We start from the raw sequence: 15823 nt of genomic DNA on the forward strand, positions 1-15823 counted from the left end.
CTCTGCAGTTAAGCCATTGTTTTGGTCCTTTAATTTTTATTTTATATATAGTGAAAGAGGTTGGCTCTTCTGACTTAGGCATATTTTTGTCCTATATCACTCTTGTACATACATGAAAAGGGAAACACAGTGAAAGAAATTGGTTAAAGGTTTTTTAAGGCAATACAACTTCACAACTGCTACCTGACTGACAGCGATCGTAAGATCACCTGGTCTCAGATAGTAAAATAGGGAAAATTACAACAGTAAGCACCCACTTACCCACCATCCTGCGTAGATACAGAACAGAGTCCCATACTGTTATGATACTTTGAGCAAACCTCCCCATCACGTCTGGAAGTACCCTCCAAGGACATGCAGGAAGCACCCGCTGAGGACATGGGGGTTGTTCTGCCATGATCATGCTGCTTCCTCTTCCTCTTGGGACCTTGCGCCTGACATTGCTATGTTGATTTGTCTTTGGCCTGCAGACTTGGTTGCTGCCATGAGCCAAGCACTGCTATTGGGGCTCCTGCTGCTACTGCCTCCGCTGCTTCTGTTACTGTCACCTTGGCAGGTTGTTTCCCACAGCATAATCAGAAGGGGGCCCCAGACGCCTCAGGGGTCATGTGCAGGTTCCTGATACTGACCAGATCCTGATCCTTCTCTCTCTGGAGCTCCTGTGCTGAGGGAGAGAGAAACAATAGAGGTAGAGAAGACAGAAAGGGAGACCAGAAGGGTCTGCTCCCTTCTCTTCCTGTAGCTGAGTACACAGAGTGCTTATAATTAGACAAACTTTTGAGGTCATCAATCCAAGCTCCCACTGATGCAGGAATCCTCTCTACAGAACCTCTGTTAAATGATCTCTCTAGTTTTCCTTAAACTGTTCCAGAACTAGGGAGAGCACAATAACAGTACCCCCAGCAAGCATCCTCACATACTGATGAAACTGTTGATGGTTATGAGATTAGAGCAGCTAATATCTGAAGAATGCACGAAATTGAGCTTCATGGTATTCTCTGGAGAAGCTTCAGGAACCGCTCCAATGTGGCAAGTCCCACAACGGTGGCCCATTTAGGTTCGGAGTCTTTCACATGGAATGCGTTTTTCAAGTGAGCTTCAGCGAGCCCTAGGACCAGCTCTTAAATGTTTTCCAAAAGCTCTTTGGCCCCATCTTGCTGAGTCACAGCAGAGACTTTGCTGGGCTTGTCTCATCTCTGATTCAATAACAAGCATGTCCATTGTGTCCCCAGCTGGGATGACCTAAGGATTTCTGTAACCCTTCACTGATTACAGAGATAAGTGGGCTTTTCCAGTGGCAAGCTTCATGTATACCTGCTGTTTCCCAAACTTCAAGGGAAGCAGCCTGGATAGCCCTAAAGTCTTTGTATGCTTGCAACCTCTTTCTTTGATGACTCAGCCATGTGTAGCATGCATGTTTTTCATAGCCTGTGGCTGGTCAGGGCGACAACATGACAGCATGGCAGAGAATAGAGCCGGTGGGTGCAAAGTCTGTGTCACTGTTTGACTATGGTTGTGTACATCCACCATGTCTCCTCTTTTGCTGGTCTGGATGAAACCACTCTTAAATATTGGTGTGTGCTTGAACATATCATACTCTCCTCTGTCCAGCTGTCACCAAAGTTCCCCTCAGAGCTGGTAAACATGCCCACTGCATAGCCAGCCACTGTAGATTGAGTAGTGTGGTGACATGAATTCACTACTCATGGTTATAGTTTGTAAAGAAAGTTCTGACTCTGGATTTTACCACCTTGAAGAGGTCTGTAATGGTTTTCCAGTCCCACAAATGTAGTGATTTAAAACAACACACATTTATTATCTCACAATTTCCATGGGTTAGGAGTCTGGGCATGGCTCTAATGGGTCTTCTGCTCAGGCTCTCTTTTAAATTGGCCCATATTTTTAAATTGCTGATTTAAAAACAAGGTTGCAATCAAGGCATAAGCCAGAGCTGGGGTCTCACCTAAAGCTAGACGTCCTCTTCTAAGCTCACACAGCTTTTGAAAGAATTCATTTCCTTGAAGCTATGGAACTCATGGTGCCTCTATCACATCTTCCTGTTCCCTTCACAGCATAAATCATAATTATTTTATATTGTCAGTCAATTCCTTGAAAGAACCCAGCACAGTGGTTGGGCCCATACTTTTAAATGAATCAAATATTATATTTGGCGATTTGTGACCCACATTATTTTATTAGTTTGTCAGCAACTGGAGGGCAGAGCTCTGAATCATTCATGTTTGTCTCCCTCCCGGGGACAGGGGTGGAGGGGGGTGGGGGGGGCGTTGTGTCTAGTCCAGGGCATGGCTTAGCATTACTCAAGTCTGATTGATTAAAAAAAAAAATCTGGTGCAAGAGTAAAGGTGGGAACACGAGAGCAAGGCAGGGTGTAGCAAAGCAAAGTGAACTTGGGTCAAGTCTGGCTGGAAGGAAATGGGAGAAGTCAATCGCAGAGGTCAGGCCCTTTAAGTTTCAACAAGGCGACACCTCCTCACCTGACGTCAGAAGAGCCTTCAAGAAGCTGAAGATAACTTCTCGCGAGACGAAAGATCGACCGCGAGCAAGTGTACGTCAGTCCATGACCCGCCTCCCCTGAGCTCCACCCACTCCCCGTCCTCACTCCCACCTTGAACCAGCCGCATGTGACGACATGACGCGTGCGTGACCGTGGCGCAGGGGGTGGGCCCGGGGCGCCGGAGCAGGAAGTGGTGGGGTTATTACTCCGTCTGCCCCCTCCGCTGGCTCCCGGGGCGCGGAGAGGGGCTTCTGTCTCCGCAGCTGCTTCGGGCTCCCCTGCTGTCCTCCATGTGCTTCGGCGCCGTCGCTCCCCTTCCTCCGGCCGCCTCTTATTCCGGGGTCTATGGAAGTAATGGAAGGACCCCTCAACCTGGTGAGTGGCCCACAGAGGGTCGCGTCCGCTCTCCGGTGCCTTTGCCTCAAGAGTCCGGTCTGGTCGCCGGAGTGCCGCTGACCCTCTAGGCCAGGAGGCGGTTTTGGCGGAGGTGGTCCTAGAAGCTGGGGGCCTGAGGCGGGCGTGGCCCCACGGCGGCCCCGGGCAAGCTGTCCCAGAAGTTGCCCCCCTCGGGGATCCCTGGGAAGCTCTCGCGTCCGTTTCCCGCCGCCTCCGGGCGCCCCCTGCCGCAGGGCTCTAGGCGAGGGGGCTTCCATCAGCCAGGGCTGCCACCTCCTTTTCAGGCCGAAGGAAATGCCTCCAAGCGCCACGTAACCACCTCCCTGCAGCCTGGAGAGGCACTGAAACCTGTCCGAGCAGAAATGGTGTGGAATACTGGTTTTAACTTGTAACACAGAGGGTCTAATATCTGAGCCTCCCCACTTCGGATAGCTGTGTGACAGCTGTCCCTTCTCACCCCTATTTCCCCCCTACGTTCAGATGCATACACTGACAGTCTCCCTTTTCCAGTACGTTGGAGACAGCTGGAGAAAAAGACAGGGTCGTCCCAGTTGTTGGCTCGGTTTCATCACTTCAGTAATCATGAAAACACGGGAGATGTTCGCCTTAGAAAAAGGGCTGATAGCCCCTTGACTATGTTTTCCTGTGTGTGTCTCCCTCCCGGGGCGGGGGGGGGGGCGTTGTGTCTAGTCCAGGCATTTTAGGTGTTGGGATTTAAGCAGCAACGAGAAACACACATTCTTTCTCTGACTGGCCACTGCATCTTCTGGTTTCCCGAAAAAGCTACCTATTTTGCATTCAAAGTCAGATTACTTAAGGTTGCAGACAGAAGGAACTTTTAAGAGTCACAGGTTTGAAATTCAGTTGCAGTGGTGGGACTGGTTAAAAGGACGTATGGAGAATTAATTTCTCAGGTTGCAACTCTAAACCCTAGGGTCGTGGAAGAGCCCTGGGTTGGATTTAAACCCTTCTATAGAGAAGCAGTAGAGCCTGCTGATTTAAGAGTCTAGATTCTGGAGCTGGACTGCTTGGATTTGAATTCTGGCATTGTCACTTAAAAGCTGAGTGACCTTGGGCAAATTAGTTGACCTCTCTTTTTTGGTTCGTTGTGAGAATTAAAGTAGCAAATGGGTGTAAAAGGGCTTAGAACAGTATTTGGTACATAGTACAGTGTAAGAGTTAGCTATTACAATAACCAGAACATAAACCCTTAATTTAAAATCTCACTAGTAAAATAAAGGTTTGGACTTGTTGAGCTTAAAAGGCCTAAGACTAGGACCTAAAAGCTGTGGTTTCCAAATGACTGACGGTGCCAGGTTAGTTGCTCTGAGAAGCACCTCCCAGTTTTATTAAGTTGAGCCCTACCCCCGATGGTAAGAGTTGTTTACACTTAAAAAGAATTGGACTAGATTTGTGAGTTTTTAAAAACCAGGGAAATATCTTCCACCTTTCTTGTTTTTAAAGTGACATATAGTTTGCAGTGAAATATAATGGATGGCTCAATATTGAAACTTAACAGGAATATTATTAGAAATAACCAGCACTTTGTAAAGTGCTTCAAAGTTCAAGTGCCCATGCAAAATAGCTGTTGGTTTAGTTCCAGTTAGCTTCACTTGATTTGGCAGCAGGCTGCTGCATTACCCCAGCCAACTGTCCCACTAGTGTGTGGTAGCTTACGAGAAGACTGAAACTGGGTGACAGCTGTAGATGGAGCAGCAGAATCACCAGTTTAGAAAAAAATTAGATAAATGGTGGAAATAGTTACCTTTTTATAGAGGAGAATTTCGAATTGAGACTTTTTAAGCAGGCTAGCATAATTTGGTAATCCAGCCATAAAATTTGTGGGCAAGTATTAGAAATCTGGCCTCTTGAATTCTTAAACCATTTGAGATTTGGAGGATCTGAGTTCTCGCCAGCTGTTTATTGGACAATAACACTGGAGCAGAGATAAATACTTGCCTGAATCATTTTAACTGTGCTTGTAAGTACCAGTGACAGGCCTCTGACTATGTTGTCACTCAGTTTTACAACACTGAGGTTTCTTGAAGACTATCACATTCTTTTATGTGAGTGTATATCCAACTTAGATTTTCAGTTGATTCAACATGAGAAATAGTTCTCATTGCTATGATTTAATGAGTGCCTTTGAAAATCTCAGTAGTATATAGAGGCTTCTAATGACATAGTGTAGTCCAAACTGTATCAGGGCTATTACAGTACATAGATTTATAATCGTGTGCTCAGAGCATCCTTGGAATTTAGGAAGAACTTCCCCGGTTTACAGATAAATAAGCCTAGGCTGAGAGAAATTAAGCAATTATGTCCATTTTTAATAGGGAAAAACTATAGCAAAAATTAGTGTATATTTAGGCATTTATTTTGATATATTTAATTTTGGCATTGTGAGTGCTGGAACCCAGTGTCAAAACTTGTGAGATAATTTCTAGTTGCTTTGGTTTGTTTGTTGCCTTTTTGGGAAGTGATGTCAGACCTTAATTTATACATGACTGTTCATGCTTTGCTTACCTACTCTGCAAACTCAAAGGACAGGTCCATGTGACTGCCTGGCCATAATTGTACACTATGTGTTTGGCTCTTAAGCGTGCTGAGAATGTTTGTTGAGTAACTGAGCTTCCCTCTAGAGTGGTTAGTTTTTCTCATCTGAGAAAAGGAATCAGCTATCATGATCCAAAGAATGGCCTTGTACATACCTAAAATCTTTATAACAATCCCATGTTAATTCTATTGACAATAAGATCTTTAAGGTTAAATACAAGGAAAAAAAAGGCTGGTGGAATTCCTTATTGCCTTGGAAATTTCAAGGAAAATTCTCCTTTGTCACAAGCTAGGGCTTGGCTTAATGGAAGCACTCTGGGGAAAAACAGTAGAGCACTAAGACTTATCCAGCAATTAGTAAGTACTAAGGTTGGCATCAGGCATTTATATGTATATTATTTGTTTTCTTAGTGTTTGAATCAGTGTTTGCTCATTTGTTTTGACTGTAACTTACAATGAGAAGTTTTTACATTATGACCACAAACGTATATATTACTGCAGAGCTGCTTCATTGTGGATGTGCCTCCTCCATTGTGTAAAGTGCAGGGAGCCTCATGAATTTCACCCAACACAAAAAACTAAATTGAATCTTTTTATATGATGCCATATGTACACATATATGTAACCCCACACATGCATGTGTATGTATGGTGCTATATTTGATGCACTCTTATTATTTACTGTTGGAGTTTTTGAAAAAATGCTGTTGTGAGCCACTAAATTGATTTCCCAGCTCACTAGTGGGTTGTACGAGTATCCCGTAAGTTGTCTTCACAGCAGATGGTAGTAGTTATGAAAAAAAGCAAGCTAAACTGGAAACTTGAGGAAGAAAAAAGATGCAGCAGAGTTGTGTGGGGGGAAAATTGATCCTTAGACTTACAATCCAAAACAGGTTCCTGGACTTCTCTAACATTGAGAAGTTATCTTAAGTTTAATTGCATTACGTTAGACTTAGACGGTCAATTCAGTGCTTATTGTTAGGAGATACTACTTGCCTGTAGGAGACTCATCAGTGGATGAATGGATAAAGAAAATGGCATGTGTGTGTATGTGTGTGTGCGTGTGTGTGTGTGTGTAATGGAATATTATTCAACTATAAAAAGTTAAAGGTTTCATTCTTTTTTGTGATTAAATAATATTCCATTCTACAAACACACATACACACACATGCCATTTTCTTAACCCATTCATCCAATGCTGGACAATTAGGTTGTTTTCGTATGTTGGCTATTGTAAGTAATGCTGCAGCAAACATGGTGCATATATCTTTTGGAGTTAATGTTTTCATTTTATTTGGACAGATTCAGAAGAGGAATTGCTGATCACATAGTAGTTTCTAGTTTTAATTTTTTGAGGAACCTCCATACTGTTTTCCATAGTGGCTGCACCAATTTACATTCCCACCAGTAGTGCACCTGGGTTTCCTTTTCTCCATATCCTCCTCAACACTTGTTGATTTATTGCTAGTCATTCAGACATGTGTGAGGTGATAACTCATTGTGGTTTTAATTTGCATTTCCCTTATGATTAGTGATGTTGAACATCTATTCATGTAACTGTTGCCCATCTGTATGTCTTCTTTGGAAAAGTGTCTATGCAGATCCTCTATCCATTTTTTAATCAGATTGTTTGGTTTTTTGCTATTGAGCTGTATGAGTTCTTTATATATTTTGGATATTAACCCCTTATCAGATACATGATTTGTAAATATTTTTTCCCATACAGTAGGTTGCCTTTTCATTTTGTTGATGATTCCCTTTGCTTTGCAGAAGGTTTTTAGTTTGTTGCCTTTACTTTTGCTGTCATTTCCAAAAAATCATTGCTAAGACTGCCGTCAATGAGGTTACTATGTTGTCTTCAAGGAGTTTTATGGTTTTGGGTCTTACATTGAAATCTTTAATCCATTTTGAGTTAATTTTTGTGTATGGTGTAAGGTAGTGGTCTTGTTTCATTCTTTGTCATGTGGCTGTCTAGTTTTTCTAAAACCATTTATTGGAGAGACTGTCCTGTCTCCATAGTATATTCTTGTTTTGAAAGGAAGTTATTAAAAATCAAGATGATACACATTTTGAGTAACGTTCTATGATTCTATGATTGTAACTCTTGCTTAATCTCTGAGGAATGGAAGAATGTGGGTCACTGAAGGAGTTAAGTGTCTGGTGTTAATCTTGATGGTTTATGAGTAGAACTGAGAGTTGCCAGTTCTTTCAGATATTCTATAATTCAAGGAACTACCATTAGATTTCTGTTACAGATATAGCTGTAATGGTTTGATGTGTGGCAACAAACAGCATTATTCATCTTCTTAGAAGTTTTTCTAAGTGGTCTTTTTTCTGACTCGGGAACTTAAGAATGTTTTTCTTCTAGGCTCATCAACAGAGCAGAAGAGCAGATCGTTTATTAGCTGCAGGGAAATACGAAGAGGCTATTTCTTGTCACAAAAAGGCTGCAGGTGAGTATTCTTTTTCAGAAATACTGAGTCCAAAATTGCAGGGCAATTTCTTTTCTCCACTCTCTCTCAACACTTCTTATAATGAAAATCATAGTAATAATGATGTGTTGTTGCCCTACGTATACAAGGTTGACACTATTTACCTGCTGGAACATCAGCTTGCATTATTTTTTAAGTGTACTGGATTTCCCAGCTCCTTCTGACCCAGTCTTCTTTCTAAACCATGCAAATTGCATATGCTATATTGGTAAATGGTTCCTGGACACAGCTTTTTGAGACTGAAGATCCCTAAAGACAGAGTGATTCCAAGAAGTCTTCCAGTTCATCTTAGTTATAGGAAAGGAGTCTGGATTTGAAAAAGTTAGCTATTTTGGGTTCTGAAAGTAAGAAATAGTTTAATTCCAACCAATTAATTTTCACTGAGTTTCTGTTTTCTAAGATGTTGATAATACAAAACCCATCAAAACTCTTTCCTGTGGTTTTTCTTTAGCTTCCCTTCTGAGTATTTCATCTCTGTATTCATGCTTGTAGCATCATGCTGATGATAGCTTTTGTTAGGTATAAAATTTAGAATTGACTTCTTATCAAACATCTAATTTTATCTCAGTCAGCACAACTAGCATATGTCGAACTCAGAAATAGGTCTCAGGGTCTGTTTTGCACAGGTTTCTGTTAGCTGAATGACAAACCTAAAAGCTTTGGGGAAGGAGGTATTTTATTCATGCTGCATCCAAAATGGGTATAACCACCCTATAATCTTTCTGCTAGAGGAAGGCACTTTCCTTTCAAAGCCATGTTCTTTCCTGGCAGAGTCTGCCCCTCCTGTGTTAACCTTACTGCTAAAATACAGACCACACAGTGGACACTGGTTTGGATAAGTCCTCTTATGTCAGTGATTTTTGCCTGTAAGTCAGTGGTTTTCAGAGAAAATGTTGAGTCTTATTTTTAAAGAATTAGTTTTGCCATTGAAGTGTACCCCTTCCGCTATAGGGCTGACCACATAGTACGTACTCTGTAAGTCTATGTGAATTTTTATGGTTTTATGGGAGCCTTATACAACATTAAACTTGGTAGCTAGTGCTCTTTAAACCGTTCATAAACCATATTTTGTTGTGAATCAAATTGTACATTTGTAATCACGATAAAGAAAAGACAATGTACTACACTATTTAAGAAATCCATGTGTGGATGAATGCCACAGTGAAATGAAACCTTTAGTTAAATAAACCCAGAGTGGTCATAATTACACATATATAACATATGCCAAAATTGGGTGATTCGCATAGATTATCCTGAGCAGTATGATATTCTGAATATATAAAAGGGAGAAGAGTTTCTTTCATTCCTAATCTACATCCCTGTCTTTATTTGAAGACTTAAAACTGATGTTGGGCTTTAAACGCCTCTCCCTGCTTTTTCTGTATCTAAATTCTGTGACATTCTCGGGAGTAGAAAAGATAAAGACAGCCTGTTGGATCCATTAGCTTTAATTATGGAGATAGAACTTAAGTGTGATTAGTTAATTCCACTGGGCCAATTTGATTTGGAGTTTAGACTTGGTTAAAAATAGTCTTGTGTTGTGTTCCAGAGTGGAATTGTGAATGTAATGCTGCTTTGAAAATGGATGTAGTTGCAACGAGCTCAGTGTTTCCTAAATTGATGGACATCTTTGGGAGGTATGGATGTAGACTTACTGTGAGAGGAAGGGATTGAGTATTTGGAAATCATTTTAGAGATCATGACACGGAAAGGTCATCATCTGAGAAAGACTGATAGGAAGGAAAACCTGAAATGTGAAAACTTAGAAGGGGCCTCTGTGTCCAACTGTCAAATGACCAGAGGAGATTCTGAGACTAAAAATTTAACTCAAGACTCTTTAGCTAAGGACTCAGCCTGTATACTTTATAGTGTTTTGATAGTGTTTGTTTTGTAGATGTGTTGAATAAAGAGGTTACTTGCTTTCTCTCTCCTTTAGGGGAAAGACAGAATCTACTCTTGAGGCAGACAGTGGCTGAATTAGATGAAATGAGCATATGAGCATTCATTTAACAGATAAATTGAGATACCAAATCTCAGGAAGAAAAAAGCTGTCTAAATGTGGGAGGAGGAGGTGTTCAGATTTTACCACCCTATGTTGAAAAAAGGAAAGTTTAAGAGGCCACAAACTCCCGTGGATTCAGCATTGTTAGAAAAATCTATTGCTTTAAACCCTTGATTAGCAGCTGTAACTGGATTGGTGTAATTCTCCCTTAGCGGTCTTAATGCTGTCCAATTCCCTAAGTGGATTTCATTTGTTTCACAGACAGCAAAAAAGAGCAAACTTAAATGGGAAGTTGATAATAGCCGTTAACAATGCTTAGAACTCAAAATGAACATTTCAGATGAGCAGACTTTAGAGTACAGTGTTTATATGTATTTGGTTGAAAACAAGTATTGACCTGACCTTCCCATGAGACTGTGGTAAAATGAAAATGATTCAGAGCAGATCAGTCTTTGTCATTCAAAGGCAACATTTTGCTGTTGGGGAGGGAGCATCCAGTTAAGCTGTGTTCTAAAGACTATGGTAGAACCTGGCAGACAGGTTCTACTATAGTCCCAGACTTGAAAATAAGCAGATGAGGAATCCATACAAGATCAAATGTGGAAGGACTGGGAGTATGGCTCACAAAATGCACCATGAGTTCTTGCGTTATTTGATAGAACTTAGCCTTAAGCTTTCTAGCAGTCAGCTCAAAGAGGAAAATTATGGATTTTTATAGTGACAATTTAAATTCAAACAAATTAAGTCATCTAGGAACTGATCCTAAGATCAGAAGGAAGTTTATTGAGTTACTGACCACTTATGGTCTTCATCAGTGACATTAGACTGTCCTCAACAACTTGCTTACAGTAAGTAAATAACTCCCTAATTCATATCAAACTGATGGAAAGCTCAGAAACAAGTCAATAAAAGTTCTGGGAGCGGCCGGATGGCTCAGTTGGTTAGAGCGCGAGCGCTGAACAACAGGGTTGCCTGTTCGATTCCCACATGGGCCAGGGAGCTGCGCCCTCCATCACTAGATTGAAGACAGCGACCTGCCGCTGAGCTTCCAGAGGGGCAGCCAGATGGCTCAGGTGGTTAGAGTGTGAGCTCCCAACAACAAGGTTGCCGGTTGAATTCCCACATGGGATGGTGGGCTGTGCCCCCTGCAACTAAAGATTGAAAACGCCAGTTGGACTTGGAGCTGAGCTGCGCCCTCCACAACTAGATTGGAGGATGACGACTTGACTTGGAGCTGATGGACCCTGGAGAAACACACTGTCCCCCAATATTCCCCAATAAAATTTATTTTAAAAAAAAATTCTGTAGGAGGCCAAAATGATAGTTCCAGCATTCATTCATGTGGGGGATTTTAAAGAACAAACTCCTTCAAGATGGATTAGGGAATATCTGTATCTGTATTTGATTGGTACCTTGTTTCTTTTCAGGAACAGGTAACTGTGTAGCAGAATGGCTTCTAAGGATCAGTTCTCTTTGTCATATGAGGAGTATTAAAGCTCTTCCTTTGATTTGTTAATTACAAAATGACACTCATATTAACGTGCCTCTTTTTTTGTAAACCAGCATATCTTTCTGAAGCCATGAAGCTGACACAGTCTGAGCAGGTAAGGCACTTTCTTAATATTTACAAGGGTTGGAAGATTTTCTTGTGAAGACTTGTGTATAAAATAAAGCATTGTGCACCTCTCAAAGCACTATAGTGAGAATACGTGACATGGGCAAGGCGAGAGTACTTTGGAAAGGAAATTGGAACTAAATGAACTGCTGCTGATGTACCTACCAGACACGGTGTGCGGAAACGTCTGTCTTTTTTCTGGTGGTTACTCATAGATCTGATTGCCCACGGTGTCCTCTAGAGACACCTCTCGGGCCTTTCCTGATCACCAGAGCCCGTTTGACCGGGAGCTCACAGTAAGCAAGCAGGCAGGGCCAAAGGAGAAACCAGTGGGCCTTCCCTTTGCTTGTCAAAGATAATCTAAACCCAAACTTGTCTTTTCCTGAATTCGTAAGCAGTTCTGGTACTTTTAAATGTTTCACCAATGGTTTAAATTGTCCTTTATGTTTGGGGAGGGCCTGCCTAGGTTTTTAAAATACCTTTATCCAAAGATGATTTCCTGATTATAAAAGTGGCAGGTACGTACAAGGTACGCAGTAAATGTCTAATTGAATTAAGGAGATCCTTTCTGTGAGAGGATTATCTGTGGCAGGAAAAAATGCCAGTTCCTCAAACCACCAAGAAACTTCCAAGTTGTGTTCTATCCCCTGCACTTCCCTTTCACTGTATAGAATTACTCGTGAGCCACATAATACAGATGCGAATTGAGCCTTCTGAACACACTGTTGACAAAAAGACTTTAGCTAGTTGTAGAATTAATGTCTAAAAAGGAAAGTTTTCTAATTTTAAGCTGAGTACAAATGGCATTGCAGAGGGTTAAGGCACATTCTGAAAAGGTCTGATTCAGTGTGTTGATTTGGAGTAGGACTTCTGACTTCCTGAATAAGTGGTGTATTCTTAATGAATGAAAATGTTAGCTCACCTAGAAAGACCTAGTTACTTTGAAAAAGTGTTAGTGGATTATTCAGAAAGGAGGATCTTGGAATAGTATTTTCTGAACATTACTAAAAAGGCTTAAACTGTTCAATTGTGCCTTTCCTTCTGTGTAATAGGCTCATTTATCACTGGAACTGCAAAGGGACAGCCACATGAAGCAGCTCCTGCTCATACAGGAGCGGTGGAAGCGGGCCAAGCGGGAGGAAAGACTGAAAGCCCAGCAGAGCACGGACAAAGACGCAGCTGCGCAGCTCCAGGCCTCTCACAGGCCCTCTGCGGAGGAGGCAGAAGGCCAGAGCCTCCTCCTCTCTCAGAAGTATAGCCCTTCCACCCAGAAACACCTCCCTGAAATTCAGGGGGTCTTTGACAGGGATCCAGACACACTACTCTTTTTACTTCAGCAGAAGAGTGAGCCAACAGAGCCATGCATTGGAAGCAAAGCCCCAAAAGATGATAAAACAATTATAGAGGAGCAGGCAACCAAAATTGCAGATTTGAAGAGGCATGTGGAATTCCTTGTGACTGAGAATGAAAGATTAAGAAAAGAAAATAAACAACTAAAGGCTGAAAAGGCCAGACTACTAAAAGGCCCAGTAGAAAAGGAGCTGGATGTGGATGCTGATTTTGTAGAAAAGTCCGAGTTATGGAGCTTGCCGCCACATTCAGAAACTGCTACAGCCTCTTCAACTTGGCAGAAGTTTGCAGCAAATACTGGGAAAGCCAAGGATATTCCAATACCCAATCTTCCTCCCTTGGATTTTCCTTCTCCAGAACTTCCCCTTATGGAGCTCTCTGAGGATATTCTGAAAGGACTCATGAATAATTAAAATGGAAGGCCATACAAGAGGTGAGATGAGGAAATAATACAGATAACCCAGCAAAAAAAAAAAAGGGGGGGCAAACCACACGCAAGGGTAATCCCAGAGATGCTTCACCGTCTGGCGTACTGTGGAGGAGAGGCACTGCCAGGACTTGGGGAACAGTCACTGTGAAACATGTCGGATTTCTGATTTACTGACTGCAGCTGAGGATTCCAGACTTGGCAGACACTAAACCCTCGGAGGTTCACTTTCTCCTGATACAAACCAAATGGCTACCTGGAATAATTTTTTCAAGCAACAGTTATTTTTCTTATCTTCAGGGTTAAAATGCGTAAAAGTATGTTATGTGTAATTAATCTATAATGCCATAAATGATGATGCAAAACCTGAATAATATGGTGGCCCGCGGGGCTGCCTTGGATTTCAAACATGCTTTCTATCATGCATTGACTGTATGCATTTTCTTATGCACATTTCATTTGTTTCATGAGGTGTGTAAGACACACCTTTCTCGATGAAACTCTGTGTGCCACACTTTGCACTACTCATAACATAATGATAACCTCAAGACTATCAGGAGAGATATTTAAATTTCCATTTTATGAAGAACCAAATTATTAGTTACGCTTTTTAAAAAAATTACCAGTTTACATAATTAATCAGGGTGCATTTTAAGTTCTAACTTTTTTTTGTTTATTGTATAATGCATCATTTGAAAATACCAAGGACATATCCTTTTGTTTTTAATGATGCATGAGTGGAAGTAATGCTAGTTGGCAGTATTTGATTGTAATAAATCAATAAAGTAATTGTGTTTTATACCTTTGTTGAATGTGATTGGTAGTTAAAAAGGAAGTTTTGTATGGTTCCTTTGTTGTAAATTTTGAATATGAATTTGAAGAGATTGTGTCAAATGATACTTCGGTATGTTCAAGATTTTTCTTAAGTGTTGTGTAGTCAGTTTCCCCACAACTAGGGTGAAAGAGAACAGGGAAGTTCCTGAGGTCTTAATGTGTTCCAAACCTTTTCCTTGCTAGGGTGAAAGAGAACAGGGAAGTTCCTGAGGTCTTAATATGTTCCAAACCTTTTCCTTGCCCTAGTACATAAGGAAAAGGCTCAGGGAGGAGGCTGCCGTCCCTTGGCTGGGGTACCTGCCACCATCAGAGCACGAACCCCGCTACATAGGCTTGCTCCCTCTGCAGTCTCTTGGTGTTTGAGGGGGGAGGCGGCTGGTGCGGGGGAGAGGAGGATATAAGGGAAACATACAGGTAGAAGCCACTGTCTGTGTTGAAAGCACAGGCTTAGTGTATTGTGTGGAGTCGAGGGAGGGACAGCTCTATGGAGGACACCGTACTGCCTTCTCTAAGGGAACTGCAGCGGGCTGGTGGGTAGGGTTGGACTCACGTGTTTAGTGATATAACTAGAAATAGGAGAAGATGAAGTGACCATGCAGGGGTCACTTTTTTTCTTGTGTCATCTTTCTACAGATGAAATAAAAATGTACTAGCTTCTTAAAATATCTTAAGAGTTTGTTAAAAGTTATGTTAATGTGTCCATCTCAGTGTTGTAGAGTATGTTGCTTGTCTAACCTTCTTTACAAAACTTCAGATTTAAAAGTTATGCCAAGAATAAACTATTATTAGCCTAGCCATTTCTCCTTAAAAAATGAGCTTTAAGTTTTGATGTGAACATTGACATGAACGTTTTCCAAATCATGCTCCTTTTCTGCCATTATCTTCCCTCCTCCCCCGCTGTGCCGTCCTGTCACTGAGCATTTTGACATGAATTTTACAGCACCGTTCTATGCATTTGAACTAACAAATGCACGTTAAATGAACTAGGTCATTGTCTCTGAAGCTCTTATTCACACTACTTAGTACTCTTGTTTAATCTGGTTTTTAAGTTTTGTGTTTGAGTCTGTTGATAGAACGTATGTGCCTTGTGACCAAGATGACATGGTAGCTTTGCAACATCCTAGCACAGTGTCATCCATAGAGGACCATTTGGCTTATTCAACAATAGGACCTAGCCTCTGGGCACATGGCCCCCATCTCCTGGTTGGGGTTGTTAGGTGTTCTTGTGTCTACTCTGTTTAAGGAACTGAATGGGGTTTAAGAATAGCTTGCTTCCACTAAGTAACAATGCATTATGCATGTGCAGGAAGCTTAACAGGTTTTGTCCTTCCTTACTTAATGGTGGCCTCTTGCTACTGAACCCAGATAATTAGCTGGGTGTTAAAAAGGCCAGAAAGTATAGTCCTGAGTTCTTATTTTCAGCTTTTCAGAGTGACAATAAAACAAACATTTCTTTCAGAAAGCAAGTAGTATGTAGTAATCTGCTATACAGCCATGGGAACCACAAGTAATCCATACTTTCTTGAAACCATGCTTAAGAGAAAAGGGAACAGGAAGGAAAAATTTTCAAGAGTTCATTCAAAGCCATTGTTTGTCCCTAGTGTTTTATTAAGGTAATTGAAATAATGAAAATATTT

At 41.5% G+C, this 15823-nt stretch overlaps 1 protein-coding gene across 2 annotated transcripts; it reads left to right on the forward strand.

Annotated features, from left to right (window-relative positions):
* Window positions 1–2623: 2623 nt before the first annotated feature.
* On the forward strand, window positions 2624–14158 carry NRBF2 (nuclear receptor binding factor 2). 2 transcript variants are annotated; one of them, XM_033131022.1, is made up of 4 exons: window positions 2628–2890; window positions 7835–7919; window positions 11524–11564; window positions 12628–14158. In XM_033131022.1, exons 1-4 carry the CDS (start codon window positions 2861–2863, stop codon window positions 13336–13338), a joined length of 867 nt encoding a protein of 288 aa, XP_032986913.1. In that variant the 5' UTR covers window positions 2628–2860; the 3' UTR covers window positions 13339–14158. The 2 variants fall into 2 exon arrangements, with proteins under 2 accessions (XP_032986914.1, XP_032986913.1); XM_033131023.1 differs by lacking the exon at window positions 7835–7919 and having other exon boundaries at window positions 2624–2890.
* The last annotated feature ends 1665 nt before the right edge of the window (window positions 14159–15823 follow it).

The sequence above is a fragment of the Rhinolophus ferrumequinum genome, chromosome 16 (assembly GCF_004115265.2).
Source record: "Rhinolophus ferrumequinum isolate MPI-CBG mRhiFer1 chromosome 16, mRhiFer1_v1.p, whole genome shotgun sequence".
NCBI lineage: Eukaryota > Metazoa > Chordata > Mammalia > Chiroptera > Rhinolophidae > Rhinolophus > Rhinolophus ferrumequinum.

Excerpts from the sequence above, each read along its gene's own strand:
- NRBF2 (XM_033131022.1), top strand. The coding sequence starts at position 2,861 with ATGGAAGTAATGGAAGGACCCCTCAACCTG. Across the intron at positions 7,920-11,523 it reads TTGTCACAAAAAGGCTGCAG|CATATCTTTCTGAAGCCATG; the intron begins GTGAGTATTCTT and ends TTTGTAAACCAG. Across the intron at positions 11,565-12,627 it reads AGCTGACACAGTCTGAGCAG|GCTCATTTATCACTGGAACT; the intron begins GTAAGGCACTTT and ends TCTGTGTAATAG.